The sequence below is a fragment of the Salvia hispanica genome, chromosome 4, assembly GCF_029641045.1.
Source record: "Salvia hispanica isolate PSC_SH4W2 chromosome 4, Shi_PSC_v1, whole genome shotgun sequence".
Classification (NCBI taxonomy): domain Eukaryota; kingdom Viridiplantae; phylum Streptophyta; class Magnoliopsida; order Lamiales; family Lamiaceae; genus Salvia; species Salvia hispanica.
In genome coordinates this window covers 22233128-22250989 of record NC_142695.1, presented here as the reverse complement: position 1 = coordinate 22250989, position 17862 = coordinate 22233128, and the positions used below count along the sequence as shown (strand labels likewise).

At 37.0% G+C, this 17862-nt stretch overlaps 2 protein-coding genes and 1 pseudogene across 4 annotated transcripts; all 3 read right to left on the bottom strand.

Annotated features, from left to right (window-relative positions):
- Positions 1–2699: 2699 nt before the first annotated feature.
- LOC125197262 (Rubisco methyltransferase family protein) lies at positions 2700–6529 on the bottom strand. 2 transcript variants are annotated; one of them, XR_007172026.2, is made up of 13 exons: positions 6042–6528; positions 5776–5851; positions 5196–5401; positions 4996–5082; positions 4800–4892; positions 4501–4655; positions 4253–4337; positions 4087–4173; positions 3889–4008; positions 3637–3738; positions 3388–3554; positions 3214–3290; positions 2700–3009 (listed from the first exon to the last, which is right to left on the bottom strand). XR_007172026.2 is itself a non-coding variant. In XM_048095988.2 (12 exons), coding segments are annotated over exons 1-12 (1497 nt in total). In that variant the 5' UTR covers positions 6360–6529; the 3' UTR covers positions 3018–3289. The 2 variants fall into 2 exon arrangements, 1 of the variants encoding a protein (XP_047951945.1); XM_048095988.2 differs by lacking the exon at positions 2700–3009 and having other exon boundaries at positions 3018–3290; positions 6042–6529.
- A 1614-nt stretch (positions 6530–8143) lies between these two features.
- Positions 8144–11304, bottom strand: LOC125194852 (putative late blight resistance protein homolog R1B-14; annotated as a pseudogene). The gene is made up of 2 exons (XR_016137675.1): positions 8649–11304; positions 8144–8546 (listed from the first exon to the last, which is right to left on the bottom strand). The product of XR_016137675.1 is annotated as a putative late blight resistance protein homolog R1B-14 (transcript).
- A 214-nt stretch (positions 11305–11518) lies between these two features.
- Positions 11519–17743, bottom strand: TPLATE (ARM repeat superfamily protein). The gene is made up of 7 exons (XM_048093068.2): positions 16395–17743; positions 15389–15985; positions 14659–15020; positions 13509–13812; positions 13173–13295; positions 12388–12831; positions 11519–12247 (listed from the first exon to the last, which is right to left on the bottom strand). Exons 1-7 carry the CDS (start codon positions 17520–17522, stop codon positions 11708–11710), a joined length of 3498 nt encoding a protein of 1165 aa, XP_047949025.2. The 5' UTR covers positions 17523–17743; the 3' UTR covers positions 11519–11707.
- Between the last annotated feature and the right edge of the window lie 119 nt (positions 17744–17862).

The window sequence follows — 17862 nt, the reverse complement described above, 5'->3', positions numbered from 1 at the left end:
CATCACATTTTTTATATTTATATTTATTTTCTCTCCACTTATTCGATCAAGCATCACATTTTTTAATTTTTAAAATAATTTTCCGCTAGATCTCAATTTTATTCTTTATTAAAAAATTTAGATACTGAATACTTAAAACAAAAATCAATCAAATACCAATAATACTACTAGTAATTATCAATTTTAGGATTTAAATTATGTACTTTCTGAAATATTTCTAGGATTGTAATGAATAATCAATTTTAGTTAAATTGAAATAAATAAATTATAAAATAATATTAAAATATATATATATATTTCTAGGATTGTAATGAATAATCAATTTTAGTTAAATTGAAATAAATAAATTATAAAATAATATTAAAATATATATATATATATATATATATATATATAGGATTGTGATCAATTGAGATTTTTTATGCTAATTGAGAAATGAGATGCAATATCAGCCACTCATTTTTATTAAATGAGTGGTCTAGATTTTTCCACATGGAAAATATCTTTAGATTAATTAATTATGAAAGGGCAGAATGGTAATATCATGGTAAATTTTATTAAATAAATATTTTTTAAAATTTTTAATTTTTTTTTTTAATTTTTTTTAAAAATTTTTAAAATTATTTTTAATTAAAATTAATAAAAAAATTAAAATTAAAAATCAAAAAAAATATTTATTGAATAAAATTTACTATGATGTTACCATTCTGCTCTTTCATAATTAATTAATCTAAAGATATTTTCCATGTGGAAAAATCTGGACCACTCATTTAATAAAAATGAGTGGCTGATATTGCATCTCATTTCTCAATTAGCATAAAAAATCTCAATTGATCACAATCCTATATATATATATATATACACGGACCCATGAATGATGAGGGGAAGAAATAGTTGATTGTGGGTGTTGTTTCTTACATAAAAAATGCGGTAAACAGTTGTGGCATGAAACTTATAAATAATTTCTGTTCAAACCCAATTAGTTTGAGGCCTTTTGAGACTGATTCAAAAATAAATCCGGACGAGCTTGATCCAAAGCAGACAATATCATACTAATGTTGCAGTCGACAATCCGAACAAGTTGTATAAGAGTCGGGTCTAGTGGAGCCTCGGATGACTCAAGTTCGAGTCATGCCCGTAATGTCTCGATGTGTCGACTGCGTCTGTCTATTCCCGATGTGATCTGGTTTGAGGATGAGATTTGTTAGATACAAACACATCCCACATCGAGTGTCTAAGGGAAGTTGGAAAGTGTATATAATTTATGTCCAACCCCAATCATTTGAAGTCTTTTGGGAGTGACCCAAAACAAATCAGTGCGGGCTTAACCCAAAGCAGACAATGTCAAACTATTGTTGCAGTCGATAACCTGAATATAGTGACATGGTCATATGAGTGTCGATGGAATAATTTCAATATTAGGATCATGTATGATGAATAATATTCCTTTCGTCCGTCATTTATAGTCTCATTTTGACTTGGCACGGGTTTTAAGAAATTTTTTGACTTTGTGAAAAAAAAGGAAAATGAGTTAGTGAAACGTGGACCCCACTTTTATATACTCCATTTGTTTTATACTCCTCATGTCCTATTGAAGATGACTCACTTGCCTTTTTGATTTGCCCCAACCAAGATGACTCATTATTAAAAATGAAAACACTTCTACCTCTATTTTATTCTCTCTTACTTTACTCACTCCACTTAATGCACAAAATAAAATTGCATAAAATCTTGTGCCGCCCAAGGAAGAGGTCATCTTCCTTGAAACGGAGGGAGTAATAGAATGTGATTGTAATGCGTTAGTTGAACGGTGGATCTACCTACCTAAACTGGAATAAAACAAATGAGACTTCAAATTACGGACATCCAAAAATAACAAAATGAGACTTTAAATCGCAGCCAGATGGAGTACATAATCAAGTGCTCGATATCACCCAACAAAACATAATTTTCAAGTTTAAAGTTAAATGATAATACATACTACTAGAACCTATAAATTTTATTATTTACAAATAACAAAAATAATACACTCATAAATTCAATTTATATTGGAAATTAATATAAAAGTACATAATATGTATATAGAAATTTTAAAATTAATTTAATTGTGGTTATTATTGTTGTTATCGGTTCTAACCAATAACCGACTTTATTCAAAACATAAAACCAAAACCGAACCGAGCACCATTAATTTCGATTATCAATTAACCGATAACTGAGAAACCCGTTTACCCAACCCTATTTGAACATATGCAATTTGTAAGATATTACATTTAAATCAAAATAGTTATGCGAAATAATACAAGTTTTGAGATATTTTTTAGGAGAGAGAAAGTGGTCACCTTTTTTTTGGTTTGACCACAGGCTTCCTATATTTTCCGTCTTCCAATTATAGTACTACCTCTTAATTGATAGCGCTCAACGTGAAAACTGATATCAAAGACAGTAAATCTGTACCATCAATTTATGATTCAATGATCCAGATTGGTTCTTCGTCCCAACTTTAAGGAGAGTCATCTTTGATCATCATAATGGGAGGGACGACGGAGCACCGACGTAGTATGTAATACAAGTGTTAATTCAGTCAGCAATGGGGAGGCCAGCCTTGCCGGGTAAGACTATGTTGGGTGGCTTTTGGGATGGATAGTTGCGTTGTATTTCACATCTGGGTAAGGAAATGGAGACAAGGGAGAGGAATCCACAGCCAAACAAACTCATATTGTCAAATGTTGAGAACTCAACTAAGGTGAGTTTCTCACACATGATAATAGATCAGTATATTTCTCATGCATTCCAAACATCAACCTCATTTGTACTACTAACTGATGAAATTTTGATCTGTTTTTTAGTATTATTAGTAACAAAAAAAAAAGCATTACAAAACACTACTAATTACTAACGTTAGCGACGAGATTCCACTTATATTGTGATGCATTTTGTGCCTTAATTCCCATTTCACTGACACGCATTCAATCAGTAATGCCAATGACTTGCTCGTTGATCTCACTCCTGTGCCATTCAAATAAATATACTACTTCATTTAATGCAAAACATATACAATTTAATCTTCACAAATTCATGGATTATAAAACCAACCAAGTCTGTATAAATTTCAAATCCTAGAATATACATAAAATATCCCTCGTGCAAACGTAGTAGTTCTCCTTCGTATTTGCACAAATAGGAGAAAAGAAATATATGAAGAGCACTAACCTCCTCAATTTAGGCGAATTCAAAACAATATCACTAGTTGACGCGAGCAGCAAAATGAACAACTGGAGACTCAGACTCTGCAAAATGACCAATTTAGTTAAAATATGCCACGAATGACACAATAAGTATATACATTATAAATTACAATAGAGAGAGAGAGAGAGAGAGAGAGACCATTTGAGGGTTGGGGCATAAGGAGCAGGACATGGGGATACAGAGTCATCAGGTAAATGTTCCATTAGGTCTACTGTTGCCTGTAGGCAAGCTATAAGCATTTTCTTCTCCAACCTTACAAGTTGAGTTGCTACTCGCCGTTTTGGATTCAAGTTACTATCTGCAAGCTATTTGACTCAAAGATGTCAACTGGAGCAAGCACAGGACAGAGAAAAGAAAAACTAAAGCTGCAAGTAAATTTGTAGTTACCAAGATCTCATCTTCACTTAATGTAGTAGGATAGCCATCAAGTCGTTTTATAAAATATCCAGCAAGTTGATCCAGAACAGCACGTTCCATACAAGCACTCACCTATACATAGCAGGATAAAAAGTTTCAAAGCGAAATCATAACCTTTTTTTTTCATGATGCACATGATGAAAAGGAGTAAACATATCTTAGATCATATGCTTTTTTGGCTTTGTTTTTTCATAGAAACAAAAGTTACAAAACTGAGCTTACCGGGCATATTGGACCTTGGGAAGATAAAACAGATTCCATCTCTGACCGATCATAAACATATCCCAATCGCAGATAAGGAAGCATGTCCAGCACAGCCTCTCTTTCTTTCCCAACCGAGACCTGTTTACGTGTGTATAATTTCAGTGGAAAACAAAATCTTCAAGGATATATCATAAGTGTAGTTTGGAAGAGCTGGACCTGAAAACTTTGCACTGATAACTTCCCATTTCTTTGTGCAGCCAATCTCTTATCCTGATACTGAGGATCCTCAGTATTCAGAGAAGCCTAAGATACAAAACAATGTAATCTAGTGATTATTAATTCATACCAACTGCGTCTACAGAAGAACGGCCACAAATTTTACCTCCACCACCAGGCGATCATAAGTATTGTCATCGTCTACAAAACCATAGTTAATTAGTAATTTTGAATTGGGCTGCGGCCCACACCTGGATTGAAGAAAACCATCTCGAAATTATGACAAGCCCTTTGAAATGTGTGAATATGTAAAAACAAGGAACTAGCCACCCCAAACCAATCAATAATTTCTCCGTGTGTGTGTTTGCAAGAGGGAAAGAGAGAGAGAGAGAGAGAGAGAGAGAGAGTTATAACCAGACAACAATAGGTTCCCCAGCTTTATACGGACGATCGACAATAAGTTGCACAGCCCCATCAACAGCAGTCAACATTGCTTTGCAGTTGCTTTTATATGACAAAAGCGGAGGTCCTAAGGGAACCAAGGCAAATCGTCTCGCCAAACTGACTCTCTTGTTAAACGGAATACAAATTAACTTTAGTACCTTACTTGAAGAATTTCTACTAATGCTACATGAGACATTCATCTCAAAGTGGTGTTACATTTAAATATTCACCAATATAATTAAAGAATGTTAAAACTATACATAACAAACCTGCAAATGAACCACACATGATTGAATGGCAACAAAAGCTTGCTTGAAAATCTCAAAAGGGAAAGCTTCTGTTGGGATATCAAACGGATATTGCTGAAAAAGTCAATAATATTCAAGATTAAAGCTAGTTCCATGCAAGTAAAGCTGAAATATGAATGGATAAATATTTACTAGTGTCTTAGTCACAGAAACTTGCCTGGAATAATGAGCCAGCCATGAACCAGACAGTGTCAAGCTCATTGTATTCTCTCTTTATTCCTTCGGCCCTCCCCAAAATTTCAGCCTGAATCATTACAACATTCAAACTGGAATTTTCCACACAGATAACATTTGGTAGACAACAAACAGTTGCTTTATTCAGTAACTTGAAGCAATGGGAAGCTGAGTTTAAGATACCATTGTTGGACTTCCTGTTAGGTACTCCAATTCAGCCTCTGACCATAAAAGTGGTGACTCAACAGCTAGCTGCCCTCGACCTCTTTGGCGATCAAGTTCTTTAATGTAAGGATACCAGAAAGACTTTTTACCTTGCTTCTTCTCATACATTAGATATAGTGCCAAGCAGGCTAGCTCTGATAATTTGTTCGTGGTAAGAAGTTCAGCTGCATATTCCAAACGATCTTCTAGTTAACAAATCAACTTAAAAAGAAGCTTGATGAGCAACTAAGAGTATTATAAACTTAAAACAACTTCGCCTCTATTATTCTGGGAATAAAACATTAGAAGGCATGGGCATGAAAAATGTTTGAAAGAAAGGAGTGGTGAAAGACCAAATGCAAGATCAGTTGTTCATGCCAAAACTAACAAGCAACAGCAGAAACATCAAAAAAATTGTATATCCCTAGTTCCCTATCATTAACTTGGGAGTTCAAAAGCTTAATAAACAAATTCTCCACCAAGTTCTACTCAAGTTTCAAACAGGACAAAATCGAAGAGAAAGAAATACTACTACTATACTCTAGCATCGAGGCCTTACCGACAGTTTCATTTCCCAAAACTCTCTCAAGCGTCACCACCAATGAATTAGGTACACAAAATGCTAAGTCACCTTCCTGGCAATTATAAACAAATCTCCCAACAAATTAGTATTCTGACCTAGGAGATACATTAAACTCACAACACATTGAACAAATCAAGCGCCAATTCGAAATAATTTTCATTTCCCTTTTTCAAATTTGAGGCAGAAATTCAATTTGATTGAAGAACTGAGATAAGTGCAATGAGAAAATGCAGAGCGCTGACCTGGAGATCTTCACTGGCAGCTACATAATGAATGGAGTGATAGTTGGAATCGTGAGAAGGCCTTTCATTGAGCATAACTTTGCACGGCGGAAGCCCATTCTTATCCATCCAACTCTTCAAATCGGCGTAATCATCTTCCTTTTTGCTCGTATTATCGGTCGATTTGAGAATTGTGTCAGAATTCGAAGCTGCGCACATATTTCTACATTTCCTGAAATTCCGAGGCTGAGGAAGTGGATTTGCGAGACGAGAGTGGGGAATCAGCGGCGGAGGGCGAAAAGGAGTTGAAATGCAGCGAGCGGTTTTCAGTATGTCCATGGAGAATGGATTCAGTAATCGATTAATGCATGTATCTGAGTGGAAATCGGGGATTATGAAACGGCGGTGGTGAAATTGCCGACGGAGCTCAGTTGGCTGAGTTGAAGATATTTCGTTTTTTTGTGAGACGAGTTTGGATTGACCAACAGAAGAGAGAGAGAGGGGCGAAGGAAGCAAAAATCTAATCCGAACTCGGGTCGGGTTCTGATGGTATGACTATGGCCCACGCATTTTACATGCAGATGGGATTTGTTGTAACAAGATAACGTTTTTAACCAAACTATAAAATTGAAAACATATTCATGAGTAAATAATATCACTATTTTTTTGTTACTGGTATAAAAAATTTGAAATTTACATAAAAAGTTTATTTGTGTTTTATTTTGGTATATTATGTTAGTAGGTATTTTTGTTTGATATATCGTTCATTCTTTCTCTATGTATGATTTTATGTTGATACAAAACGTTTCTCATGTTATAGTACAATTTTTTAATTATTATTGTATCATATTTTGTATGCCACTTAACTGAATAATTAACAACGTCCAAACAAATACTAGTACGATGGAATGTATTAAATTGAAACGTGAAAGAAACTTTTTGTAATGATTTATGCACACTTTAAACATTTTGTACCAATATAAAACAAAGGTGAAACACTTGTATAAATTTTGTAATTATCCTGACATTTTTAGACGATTTAGTCATCTTAAAATCCGAATTTTCTGTAATAAACTAAAAACGAAATACAAATAATCTTAGATGTTCTCTTATAATGACCTACTCCATCCCTTTCATAAGAACATGCATTTTGTTTTGGGTGTGGGATGGAGGAGGTATTTTTTTATGCGTTGTGCATTTAAGGATGTTTTACCTTCCATGAGACCCCATAGGGAGATAAAAGTGGAAAATTTAGGATTTTTATATTAACATAAATAGAAAACTACACGCAAAAAGCTATAAATTTTTATAATAATAATAATAGTTTATAGGAGTAATATATTAAAATCAAATTAAATAATACTCCTTCCATTCTTCAATAAATGTCATATTTTGTCATTTTGGTTCGATCCATAATAAAAGTCTTATTTCACTTTTATCATAAATGATAAGTATGTCTCACGTTCCACTAATTCATTTCACTCATATTTTATTATAAAATCAATATAAAAAATGTGTCTCATATTCCGTTAATTTTTCCAATTCACTATTTTTTACACACACCTTATGAGACGGAAGAAATACTATATAAAATAAAATAAACAATGTTAGAATATTAAACTGAGTATAATACACACATATAGTGCTTAGATCAGGTCCGTAGCATATTACTTATTTCCTTATTTAATTTGTATTTTGTAGTATGGAAAGTTTGCAAAATCTTGTAATCAGATACGAAATCTTGGCAAAAAGTAATACTATAGCAAAATGTTACTATATGCGTAGGTATCTACCCCTTTTTCTATCTTTTCGGAGGGAGTATAGCAAAAATGTTACTCCCTCCGTCCCACACAATTAGAGTTACATTTTAATCTGTCTTACAATCCACAATAAAGGCATGTTTGATAAGTTAGTAATACCAAGATAGAGAATTATATATGGACATTTCTAATTGTTTGATATCATAGTTAAGCTTAACTTAAAATCCAATATAAAACCAGGGCCCTATCTAATCTTACCAAAATTATAACATTAACCTTGTATCTCACCAATTTGTCAAGTTAAGCATGTTATTTAATATACAATACAAATTTAGATAATTTCTTTTCCATCAAACAACAACGGAAAAAAATCATATCTTTGCATATCTTGACATGAAACCCGTATTTCTTATCTTGTTTTACATATCTTCTCATATCCCATCTTTTATATCAAACGAATCACACTTTATTTTACTATTCTCACATTCTACTAACTCATTTCACTCACATTTTATTCTAAAGTCAATATAAATAAAATGGGTCTCATATTCCACTGACTTTTCCAACCCACTCCACAAAGAAAAACTCCTATCTTTTCATCAACCACAAACTAGGTTACGTGCGACTTTTAGCAATAATAATATAAGTGATGAACCGCTACAAATACATGATGATTGGCATTTCACTCCTGCGTTCTTGCTGTCTACACTGCTTAATTTCATTGCAGAAATGGTTTCTTCTTCTTTCTCTTCTTCATATACTACTCCTACAAGATAACATAGAATTCTAACTGTGAGTCAATTTCATACAGTATATGTGTTACACAAGAATTAGTGTTGTCCAAGGCTACATAGAACTCTAACCTCACCAATAATAGGAGGCACGAACACAAAGATCAAAATTTCCATAGCTCTGTTGATCCTCAGCTATCTTCTTCGCTGACTCCAAAAGAGACTTGTTAGTAGAACTCACTATAATTAATTCCAGTGTCGGTATTTCTCCTATACCTTGTGGAATCTCTCTTAAATCCCAACAATTATAAAGCACTAGGTGCTTCAGTCTAGGAAAGTGACTGCCCTTAGTTATCCAGTGCTGAAGACCTGACCTTTGAATTAGCAAATATCTCAGCTGAGGAAATTCTCCATCAGCTGTTTCCCACGTTTTACCCAAGGGTTGATCTCTTAGCTTAAACACTTGTAGATTAGGCAATGAACCAATAATACTTATATCTTCCCAAGGAAAGTTGCCACCCTGCAAGATCAACTTTTTAAGTGTCCTTGGCAAAGTAAGTAGGTTATGCCCCACCCAAGAAAAACCACCAAGCCCATATATTTCCAACTTTTGAAGTTGATACATATGCTTGAGAAGATGGAGGTTACACATTTTATCGGTTCCGTACACAAGTCCCAATCTTTTGACATTTGGGATCATTTGCAAGATCTTTTCAGTCCACACCAGATCTTTTATGCAGGTAAGAGTTTGGATATTTTCTAGAGGAAGGTTTGATCCATGTGGGGGATGTGGTAGGATACAAGGACCATGGAAAATAAGATGCCTTAATTGACGCATCCTCCAAATCTCCAATGGTAGAGAGAAATAAGATGCATCTGTATTAGTTCTCCAGTGTCTTTTCCTAACATATATGGTGTTAACTGTGTTAAGCTTTATAGAGGTAAGAAGCATGTCCGGAGTTGGAAGAATGATTAAGGTTTGAAGATTCACAAGATTAGATATTGGTGAGGGAACATCATAAGAACAAATTAAAGTGAGATATTTCAAACGATACGACTCAAGTACTTGGGAAGAGAGTTCTTTAGATGTTTGGCTTACAGCATCCAATATCCTAAGCAATCTGAAACGTCTTAGAAAGGTTGGAGAGCTAGGGAAATTCTGTAGTTGGAAACATAGCATGGTATGGATGGTTGGACACCAAATGTCATCTAAATCAGAAACACTCAAACTGATGCGTCGCTCATTACTCATGCTTTCTGGAACAACACGACCAGAGATGACACGAAGAAACTTCTCATCATGAGCTTTCCTTATGCACAAGTCTCGTACCATATCATGGAGGCTGCAACACTTGATTTTCCCATCACTCTTCTTACTAGTCACAATTACAAGATTTCTCTTGACTAGATCCTCTAAATACTCCTCCGCCTCCTCTTCCAAGCTTTTACTACATCCATTTTTATGCTTCAAGAAGCCCGAAGCTAACCATAATCTAATAAGCTTTGAAGCACGAATGTTTTCATCTTCAGGAAACATTGCCATAAACAATAAACACGGCCTCAAATGATGAGACAAGTGAGTGTAACTCAAAGATAGTATCGCCTCCGACTCTCAACCAACAATTGGATTTATATATTTGGAAATTTCATCCCAAGAAGATGGATTCCTATTAACTACAGACAAGAATCCAGCAACCAGGACAATAGCAAGGGGTAGTCCCCCACAACTTTTTGCTATCTTTTTCCCAACATCTTCCAATTCAGGTGGGCAATTGCTGTTTGCAAACACCTTTCCCTTAAGCAAATCCCAACTTTGAGAGTCATTCATGAACCTCAATTCATGAGGAGCTACACTCGAATCAGGATAAACGGCTAGATCCGCTAGCCTTGTGGTTAACATGATTCGACTTCCATTATCATCATCAGGAAATACCTTCCTCACATCATCCCAAACCTTTGTGCTCCACACATCATCCATTACCACGAGATACCTCCTACCCTTCAAGTTTTTATACACTTTCTCTGCCATTATTAAAACATCTTCCATCTCTAATCTAGACATATGTTCTTCTTCTTCTTCTTCTTCCATTAGTTTCATGGAATCTACAAGACTTAAAAGAACTTTCCGTGCATTGTAATCTTGCGATATTGTAAGCCAAACACGAATATCAAAACGATACATGATTACTGAATCATCATAAATAGTTCTAGACAGAGTGGTCTTACCAATGCCGCCCATTCCCAAAATGGGTATAACTTGGAGTTTGGATGACAGACCGCAAAACTGATCCTTTATTGTCATCACATTTTCGTTTAAACCAATCGCCACACCATTGCCAGTAGGCGCAGCTCTTGCTGATGATGAAGATGATGATGAGAGAGAAAGAGATGAGTAAGCAGGTCGCTCGTCCATCACATCTCCAGCAATTAAACAGAATTCTTGCGTTACATTTCTGAGCTCCTCTTCAAAATACAAGCTTGATGACAGTTCCTCCCCTCCATAAAATGACTGCCTCCACATAAATTCTTCGAAGATATCTTCAATTTTATGAGCAACGTCCCTCAGCTTGGCTTCCCAAGGGTTGGATCTTTCTGGATAATCTTCGAGGAAAGTAAGCAAGATGATAGCATACTCGTGGATGGATGTAATGTTTTCTTTTGCATTGGTAGAAAAGTTTGATATGGCATGATTTGTAGTTTGAGCAAGGGAAGCAAGAGCTGCATAAGCTGCCATACTTAGCGATTTCAGGGAGAGAGAGATGGGGAGGAGTTTTTGAACAACAGGAGCTGATTCTCTCTCTTGAATATTTCAATGAATTAATGGAAATGTTTTTAAATGGAGATTATCTTTATATTCTCAATAATTGAGGGGGCCTACATGCATTAAAAAACTCAATTAACAATGCAATTTATCCCTACATATTATGCAAGTCTCCTAGCAAAGTCATTTTCATTATTAGTGCTGACTCGACTTTGTAGAAATGAACATTGGACTAACATCACAAAATACCAGAAACAATTGTCTCTTTTAATCATCGAAATCAAAAGTGTCCAAAATCCGACGGAAATAAGAATAAAGAAAAAAATGATACAACTATTGCTACATATACAACAGTAATAACAAACACGCACACAAAATTAGAGGCTGGAATGAAAAAAAAAAACAAAAACAAAGAGCAATGAAGATGAGCAAGAGCTAGTTAACTTTTGTGCTTTTATCCTTGCACAGCATATGCCACTCCTGCAGAACGGCGACTTGAAGGGCGCGATGTTCAACCTCCTCCGGAGTTAGCTTAAACAGTGTGGAAGGCCCCTTGCTCTTCTTACCACCTTCCTCCCCGTTTTCTTTATCCTCTGTTTCTTCATCCTCGTCTGACGCCTCCTCCTCCTCCTCCTCCTCCTCCTTCTCTTCTTCTTCCGTGCCAGGCTTTTTGCGGGGGCGTGCTGCTTTTAGCAATGCTATTCGTTCCAGTGAGGTTCTCAGCCTCTCTGCTGCAGCTGCTTTCACTTCATCTTCAGGCATGTATTCAACGGTGCCATCTGTCAAGTCGTCCATCCACCCTTGTAGATCCGAACCAATCTCCTTGGTGATGGATGCATCAGAAGCTCGGACCACAAATTTGCATATCATGGTAGTAGTCTCGTCGCCAAGGTCCACATTTCTGCTCACTTCACTAGCACCAAAGATCATCATGCCGATGAAACCTCCATACCATGTTTTAGCAGCATAGCACAGCTGTATGAAAGAGTTATCGACATAAGTAAATGCCTTATTATAACAGAATGGTCAAAGGCAAATATTTACACAAGAAAAATGATGAATGGCGTTAGATTGAACATGAAGTGATACATAGTGGTTGCAAAATTAATACCAACCTGAAATCCAGCAACTGTCCGGATGATATGCGAGCAAACTTTATGGAAAGGCTTGGAAGAGAGAGATTTCAAGCCACTAAGGAAAGGAGACTCCCCATATTGCTGTGCAGCAGTAGCCTTAAAACCACTTCCTTCGTATGTATATGTACCTGTGCATTCCACTATGGCAGGCAAACTAGGCCACAAGCGAAAATATTCAACAGGAGAGATTTTATGAGGCAAAAGAAGCTCGGTCAGAGGAATTTTGTATGGCTGGCATCTCAAGATCGGCTCCCATAATTCATTCCTTGAATTCCTCTTTTGACGAGCTATCTGTGGATCTTCTTCAGGATAGTCCCCTTCATAATCACCCATAGCACCAATACCATAGTACTGGACTTGGACGGAAAGGGCACATCGTTCAAAGTGCGAAACACCAACAGTTACACTGCATATTACTGGCTCCTGAATATACATATGCAAACGAAGGCCTTTCAGATGTTTTAAGTACAAAGTACATATATTGGCCAAATTGAAGAAAATTGAATTTTGTTTTGAAACCCCAACTCACTCATTTTGCACTTCATGTGCGGGAAGAAGTTCTTATCTAAGATTTAAATGGAACATAAAAAACATTAGCTTTTTTACGACATCAATGAACGTTTAGAAATGTTACTGGGAAAAAAAGACTATTGCCAACCAATTCACTAAAGTTTGAGTGAGTTTCATGAACTAGTGACCTTGAAAGGTATACACATTCAGTCATTCAAAAAGCACTTATCAAAGTGTAACTCATTCAAACAAACCTGTGAATTAAGATTGCGCAACTGTCTCACAGCTTGAGGAGATCCATTCATGAAGTACAACCCACCAGATAGTCCAACCCGAATGTCAACCCGATTTAGTTCAATCTCTGTAAGGTTTAAAACCTGAAATGTTCAAATAAACAATTGTCAAAAATCAAAAAGGATTTAAGAGAATATTTTCAGGACAATGGACTAAGAAAGAAAGGTTTAGGAGTGGGAAGTGCATATGTGCCAAATGAAGTGGGAGTTATTAGATGCTACAAGCAAGCCACTACTCATTACAAGCTGTACATAAGGCAACACAACAAGTTGCATACTGAAAAGAGATGGCCTAACCTTCAAATGAAGAGTTATCCTTCCATCATTTGGATCTGACAGGTGATAACCTTCAACATAGCATGGATCACTGCTACCAGTCAAAGTAAATGCATTTGGAGGAACTTTGATCAAACTTGAGTTAATCCCTTTTGTCATCAGCTCAGTTAATTCACTGGGATCAGGTCTCCAAAGTTCTAATACAGCCTTATGGATTAATCCCTCAAGTTTCCGGTCCTGAGCTGCAGATGCATCATAGAACTGAACAGTGAGCTTGTGGTTGCTGAATGGATAGTCTCCTCTGGCTTCACTAACTCCAGCCCATCTAAAACATAAATACATATGGCAACAAAATCAGGAGAAAAAAGGTTTCATAACAGAAAGTTCTTCAGATTCAAATTTAGGGATTTTTGGACAAGCATCCTCAACAATCTCTACCATAGCGAATTGCTAGTATTATTCTGGAAACAAAAATGGCAGAATTGAAAATTATACTCCCCCAACCCTGAATTATTCAACCATTTGCAAAATAATACACTCTCAAAAGGGCAGATTCTCCTCCAATCCAATCAACTATCAGAATTTTCATCTCAGGTTTATGATGACTGCGCTAATGAGTAAGAACAACAAAAAAAGTATGGACTGTGAAAATCAACCAGTTGTTGGCTGCAAAAAATAAACTCACTAGTATTGGTAAACACTGGAAAAGCTCTGGTCTAAGAACAAGAAGTGAAGAGCAAGCTTAGCGATCTAAGATGCTAGGCTTGCTAGCTTGTTTTAAGTTAAATCACCATAGGAATACCAGAATGCAACTTTGATTTCATTCAGCGCTGAAGCAATCCTTAGTAAGCCGTTAACGAGGATTAATAAATAAATAAGAATGTGAAATGAAGGGAAAACTGGAAGAACTCCTAACTGAGCAATTTCTTGTGTGTTTATATATATGCCCTATGTGTAGATGAATGCTCCTAAACTCTAGATACAAAAATTCACTAAATATACACACACGATTCCTTGACATTATTCATTTTCTATGTATTTTGAACAGCAGCATGACATATATAGCAGGGCATATATGTATTTTGCAAAATATATACTTTCTCAACATATTTTTTTTCAAAATAGTCATGCATTCTAATATCTTTTGTTGCATAAGTAGCATAAGTCCTACCTGTCGTCGGAGTGGTTATGAACATATTTAATTCTCTGGATCATTAAACGGCACTGGTGCTTATTAACTGAATCAGCTGCTGGATTGCTCCTAAAGTCTTCAAGTTCTTTAGTCAACAAATTCCCAGCCCTGGCGTTACGTGATCCCAAACGTTGAGCACACAGCAGAATTGCTTGAACATCTTGAAGCCGGTTTGTTGTACTCGCAGATGAGTCTATATTGAATAGGACTTTATGGATATTTGATATAATGATATTTAATGGGTCCTCAGGATCATCAGCGAGAAGGGGGTCCAGTCCCTCCAAATCAATGTGCTCTGAAATTGCCCACAGTAAACGGCTGCATATTCTAGGTGTGTTTACCTGCCAAACATGATTATTATTGAACAAGATACTCTTTTGATGAGAAAATGTAGTGAAAGATATAGGATTGCGTCAAAAATTCAGTAAGTATACCATCAGATATAACTAGAGTTACAACACTAGGAATATAATGGATATGCATGCATTGAATATCTATCAGAACAAAGCTTTTAATAGAGAACAACGAAGAGGAAGGGAAGGAATATGTAATACAGCAGAAACTGTGAACAAACCAGATGATACCTTCTAGAAACAATAATAGTAAAAAATTGGTAGATCGTAAGGTACTAGTATGCAGATTCAGTAAATGCTGTCAAATATAAAACTTCACAAAATCACGTTAAAGGAACTTGAAAACATTAACAAACCTCGCTGAGATCTTTGACAAGTTCCCGTTGCAAATTTTGCAACCTTGTCTCATTCAATATCTGATCTTGAGATGCCCCATCTTTGACCCTTTTAATACCTCCTCTTGTGTCATAAATATGGCAAAGCCTAACAAGCAATTTAAGATAGCAATCAATTGCGTATGTTCTGCCATCGCAATCCCATTTAACACATGGTCTGCACACTTCCACCACTTCAAGAGCCGGCTCTGTCCAATTTAAAGCACCATAACCAGTTCCGTAAGCTAGGGCACCAATTACCCTGCTCTCCATGCCCGAACTCTTCTGTTCAGGCAAAGGCAAGGACAGCTGAAAGCAGCTCTCTACCAGCATGGCAACTAATTCTTCTCTAAACAAACTCTTACTAGTGACGCTGTTAAGGTCATCCTTTACACTAGCATCTTCGAAAAGTGAGACAATATCTGTTCCTGCCAGAGGTTTTTGACCTCGCCGGACGCTCTCCTTTGCAAACAGATCTACACAAAGAGCAGTACGACAAATACATGCCAAAGCATGCATTCGGTCAGATTCTGCCCTCAAGTTCCTGACCATAACAAGCAGCCTTTTAAACAATGAAACCTGCACCGAGGAGCAATGGCACATCAAAACTGGTTATTATATCATATCCTCCATCTGATCTAAAGTATAAGAATCAATATCAAGAATAGGAGAACACTCTAGCTGTGATTCAGAAACATGGAATCATGTGATGCTCCCACAAGCAAGGCAAGCGAAAGAAAGTTAGTGAATCAAATTTTCAGTACCTCAAACCATACTAATCTCTCGTCCTTTAGTTTAAAAGTGGCATTAGAAAATATCAAAATTCCTAATATTCCTCAGAACAATTGCAACAGGAAAACCGCTAGTATTATAAAATCATCAATCATTTCAAAACAAGAAATGTGCATACGTTGCAATAGCACCAAAACATACACACATTGAGAATCAGTATCATATCTGAATAATGAATACCGAACAGGAGACAGACCTGCATGCTTAGGTCAAGGAGATGTAGATTAGTTACGACAGCTCGAACAATGCTCTCGCGGGCAGAGGAATACTCTTGTCTGTCCCAAAGAGTAAGAATTGCTATGGTTGAGGCGGAAGCCCACTCAGGCTTCCCTCCAGGAACATCAGCTAAGTATAACATATTAATCCCCACTTCAAATATCAATGCAGGATCCAGCGATGATGCCAGAAAAGGTGCCAAATGCGACACCACATCAGATACTCCCACAAATCTCTCTGCATTTGCTGAATCTGAGTTTGTGTCACTTCTAGTCTTTGATGACATTGATAGCTTCCTGATCACCTCTATCGATCCTGAAGCCACTGCTTTCACCGCATAAACTAGCGGAAAAACAGTCGCTCTAAAACTCTCAATAGGGAGGATTACCGAGCGAGACATCAATGCACTTCTCTTCTTCCAAACAAAATCAACCATAGAAGAAATCCAATTCGATCGAATTGCTACAGAATTTTCAGTGTCAACTAACTTATCTCCAGCTAGACGGCTCATCTTCTTCGATTCAAATTCCTGAAACAGTTTCCCAATGGATTCAAAGGCGACCTTCGAAACAGAATCGGACTTATCAAGCATGTTCTGCGCCATCCGGTTCCACCAATTGGAGACGCGATCGAGCAAGTTGATATTGTTCTCACACAAGGTCACGAGATCATCACGCGCGAGGATGCAGCCCAGTGTTTCCGTAATCGAAAACCGCAGATTATCGCTGGGCGAATCAAAGCAAGCCGAGATCTCCTTGTGGCAGTCGTTAATGAGCTTGCCGAGGCGGTAGGAGGGGACGGCGGCGAGAATTGAGACGGCGGCGGCGGTGACATCGGGATCGGGGAAATCGAGATCCTTCCGGACGCCGGAGCACACGGTTTCCCAGAGATCTGGAGTGAGGCGAGTGGATCGGATTAGGTCGAAGGCGAGCTTTTTGGAGACGGCGGAGGCAGGCGAAGCGACTATCTCCTCAACGGCGGATTTGGCGAGCACCGAGATATCTCTTCCGGCGGCGGACTGTTGGAGTGCTTGGAGCAATGCTCCAGACTGGCGGAGCGCATCGTTGGAGCGGAGGTCTGCTTGGATCTGAGCAAAAAGGATGTCCATTTTATAGGTTGGGAACTTTGAACTGGTGGCGAATTACTCAAATTGAAGTGAGCGGAGTTTGATTAGGCGGCGCCTCATTATCTGGAAAAGAAGTTGAGAAATTGAACGGCCGGAGTTTTGATCTCCGGCGGTTTCCAGAAGAGGAGTTGAAGGTGGACTGCAAGCTTGTTCTTCTTGTCTATGCTACCTCGGTTCAATTTAAAAACGCTAATATCATTTCCAAAAGCGCGTTGAATGAAAACGAACTTCAGTAATCGTAGTCTGCTATTTATGCCTAAATACATACTCCTACTATTTGAATTTTGGATGAGCATATTGACGGACTAGGTTTTCGGTCGGG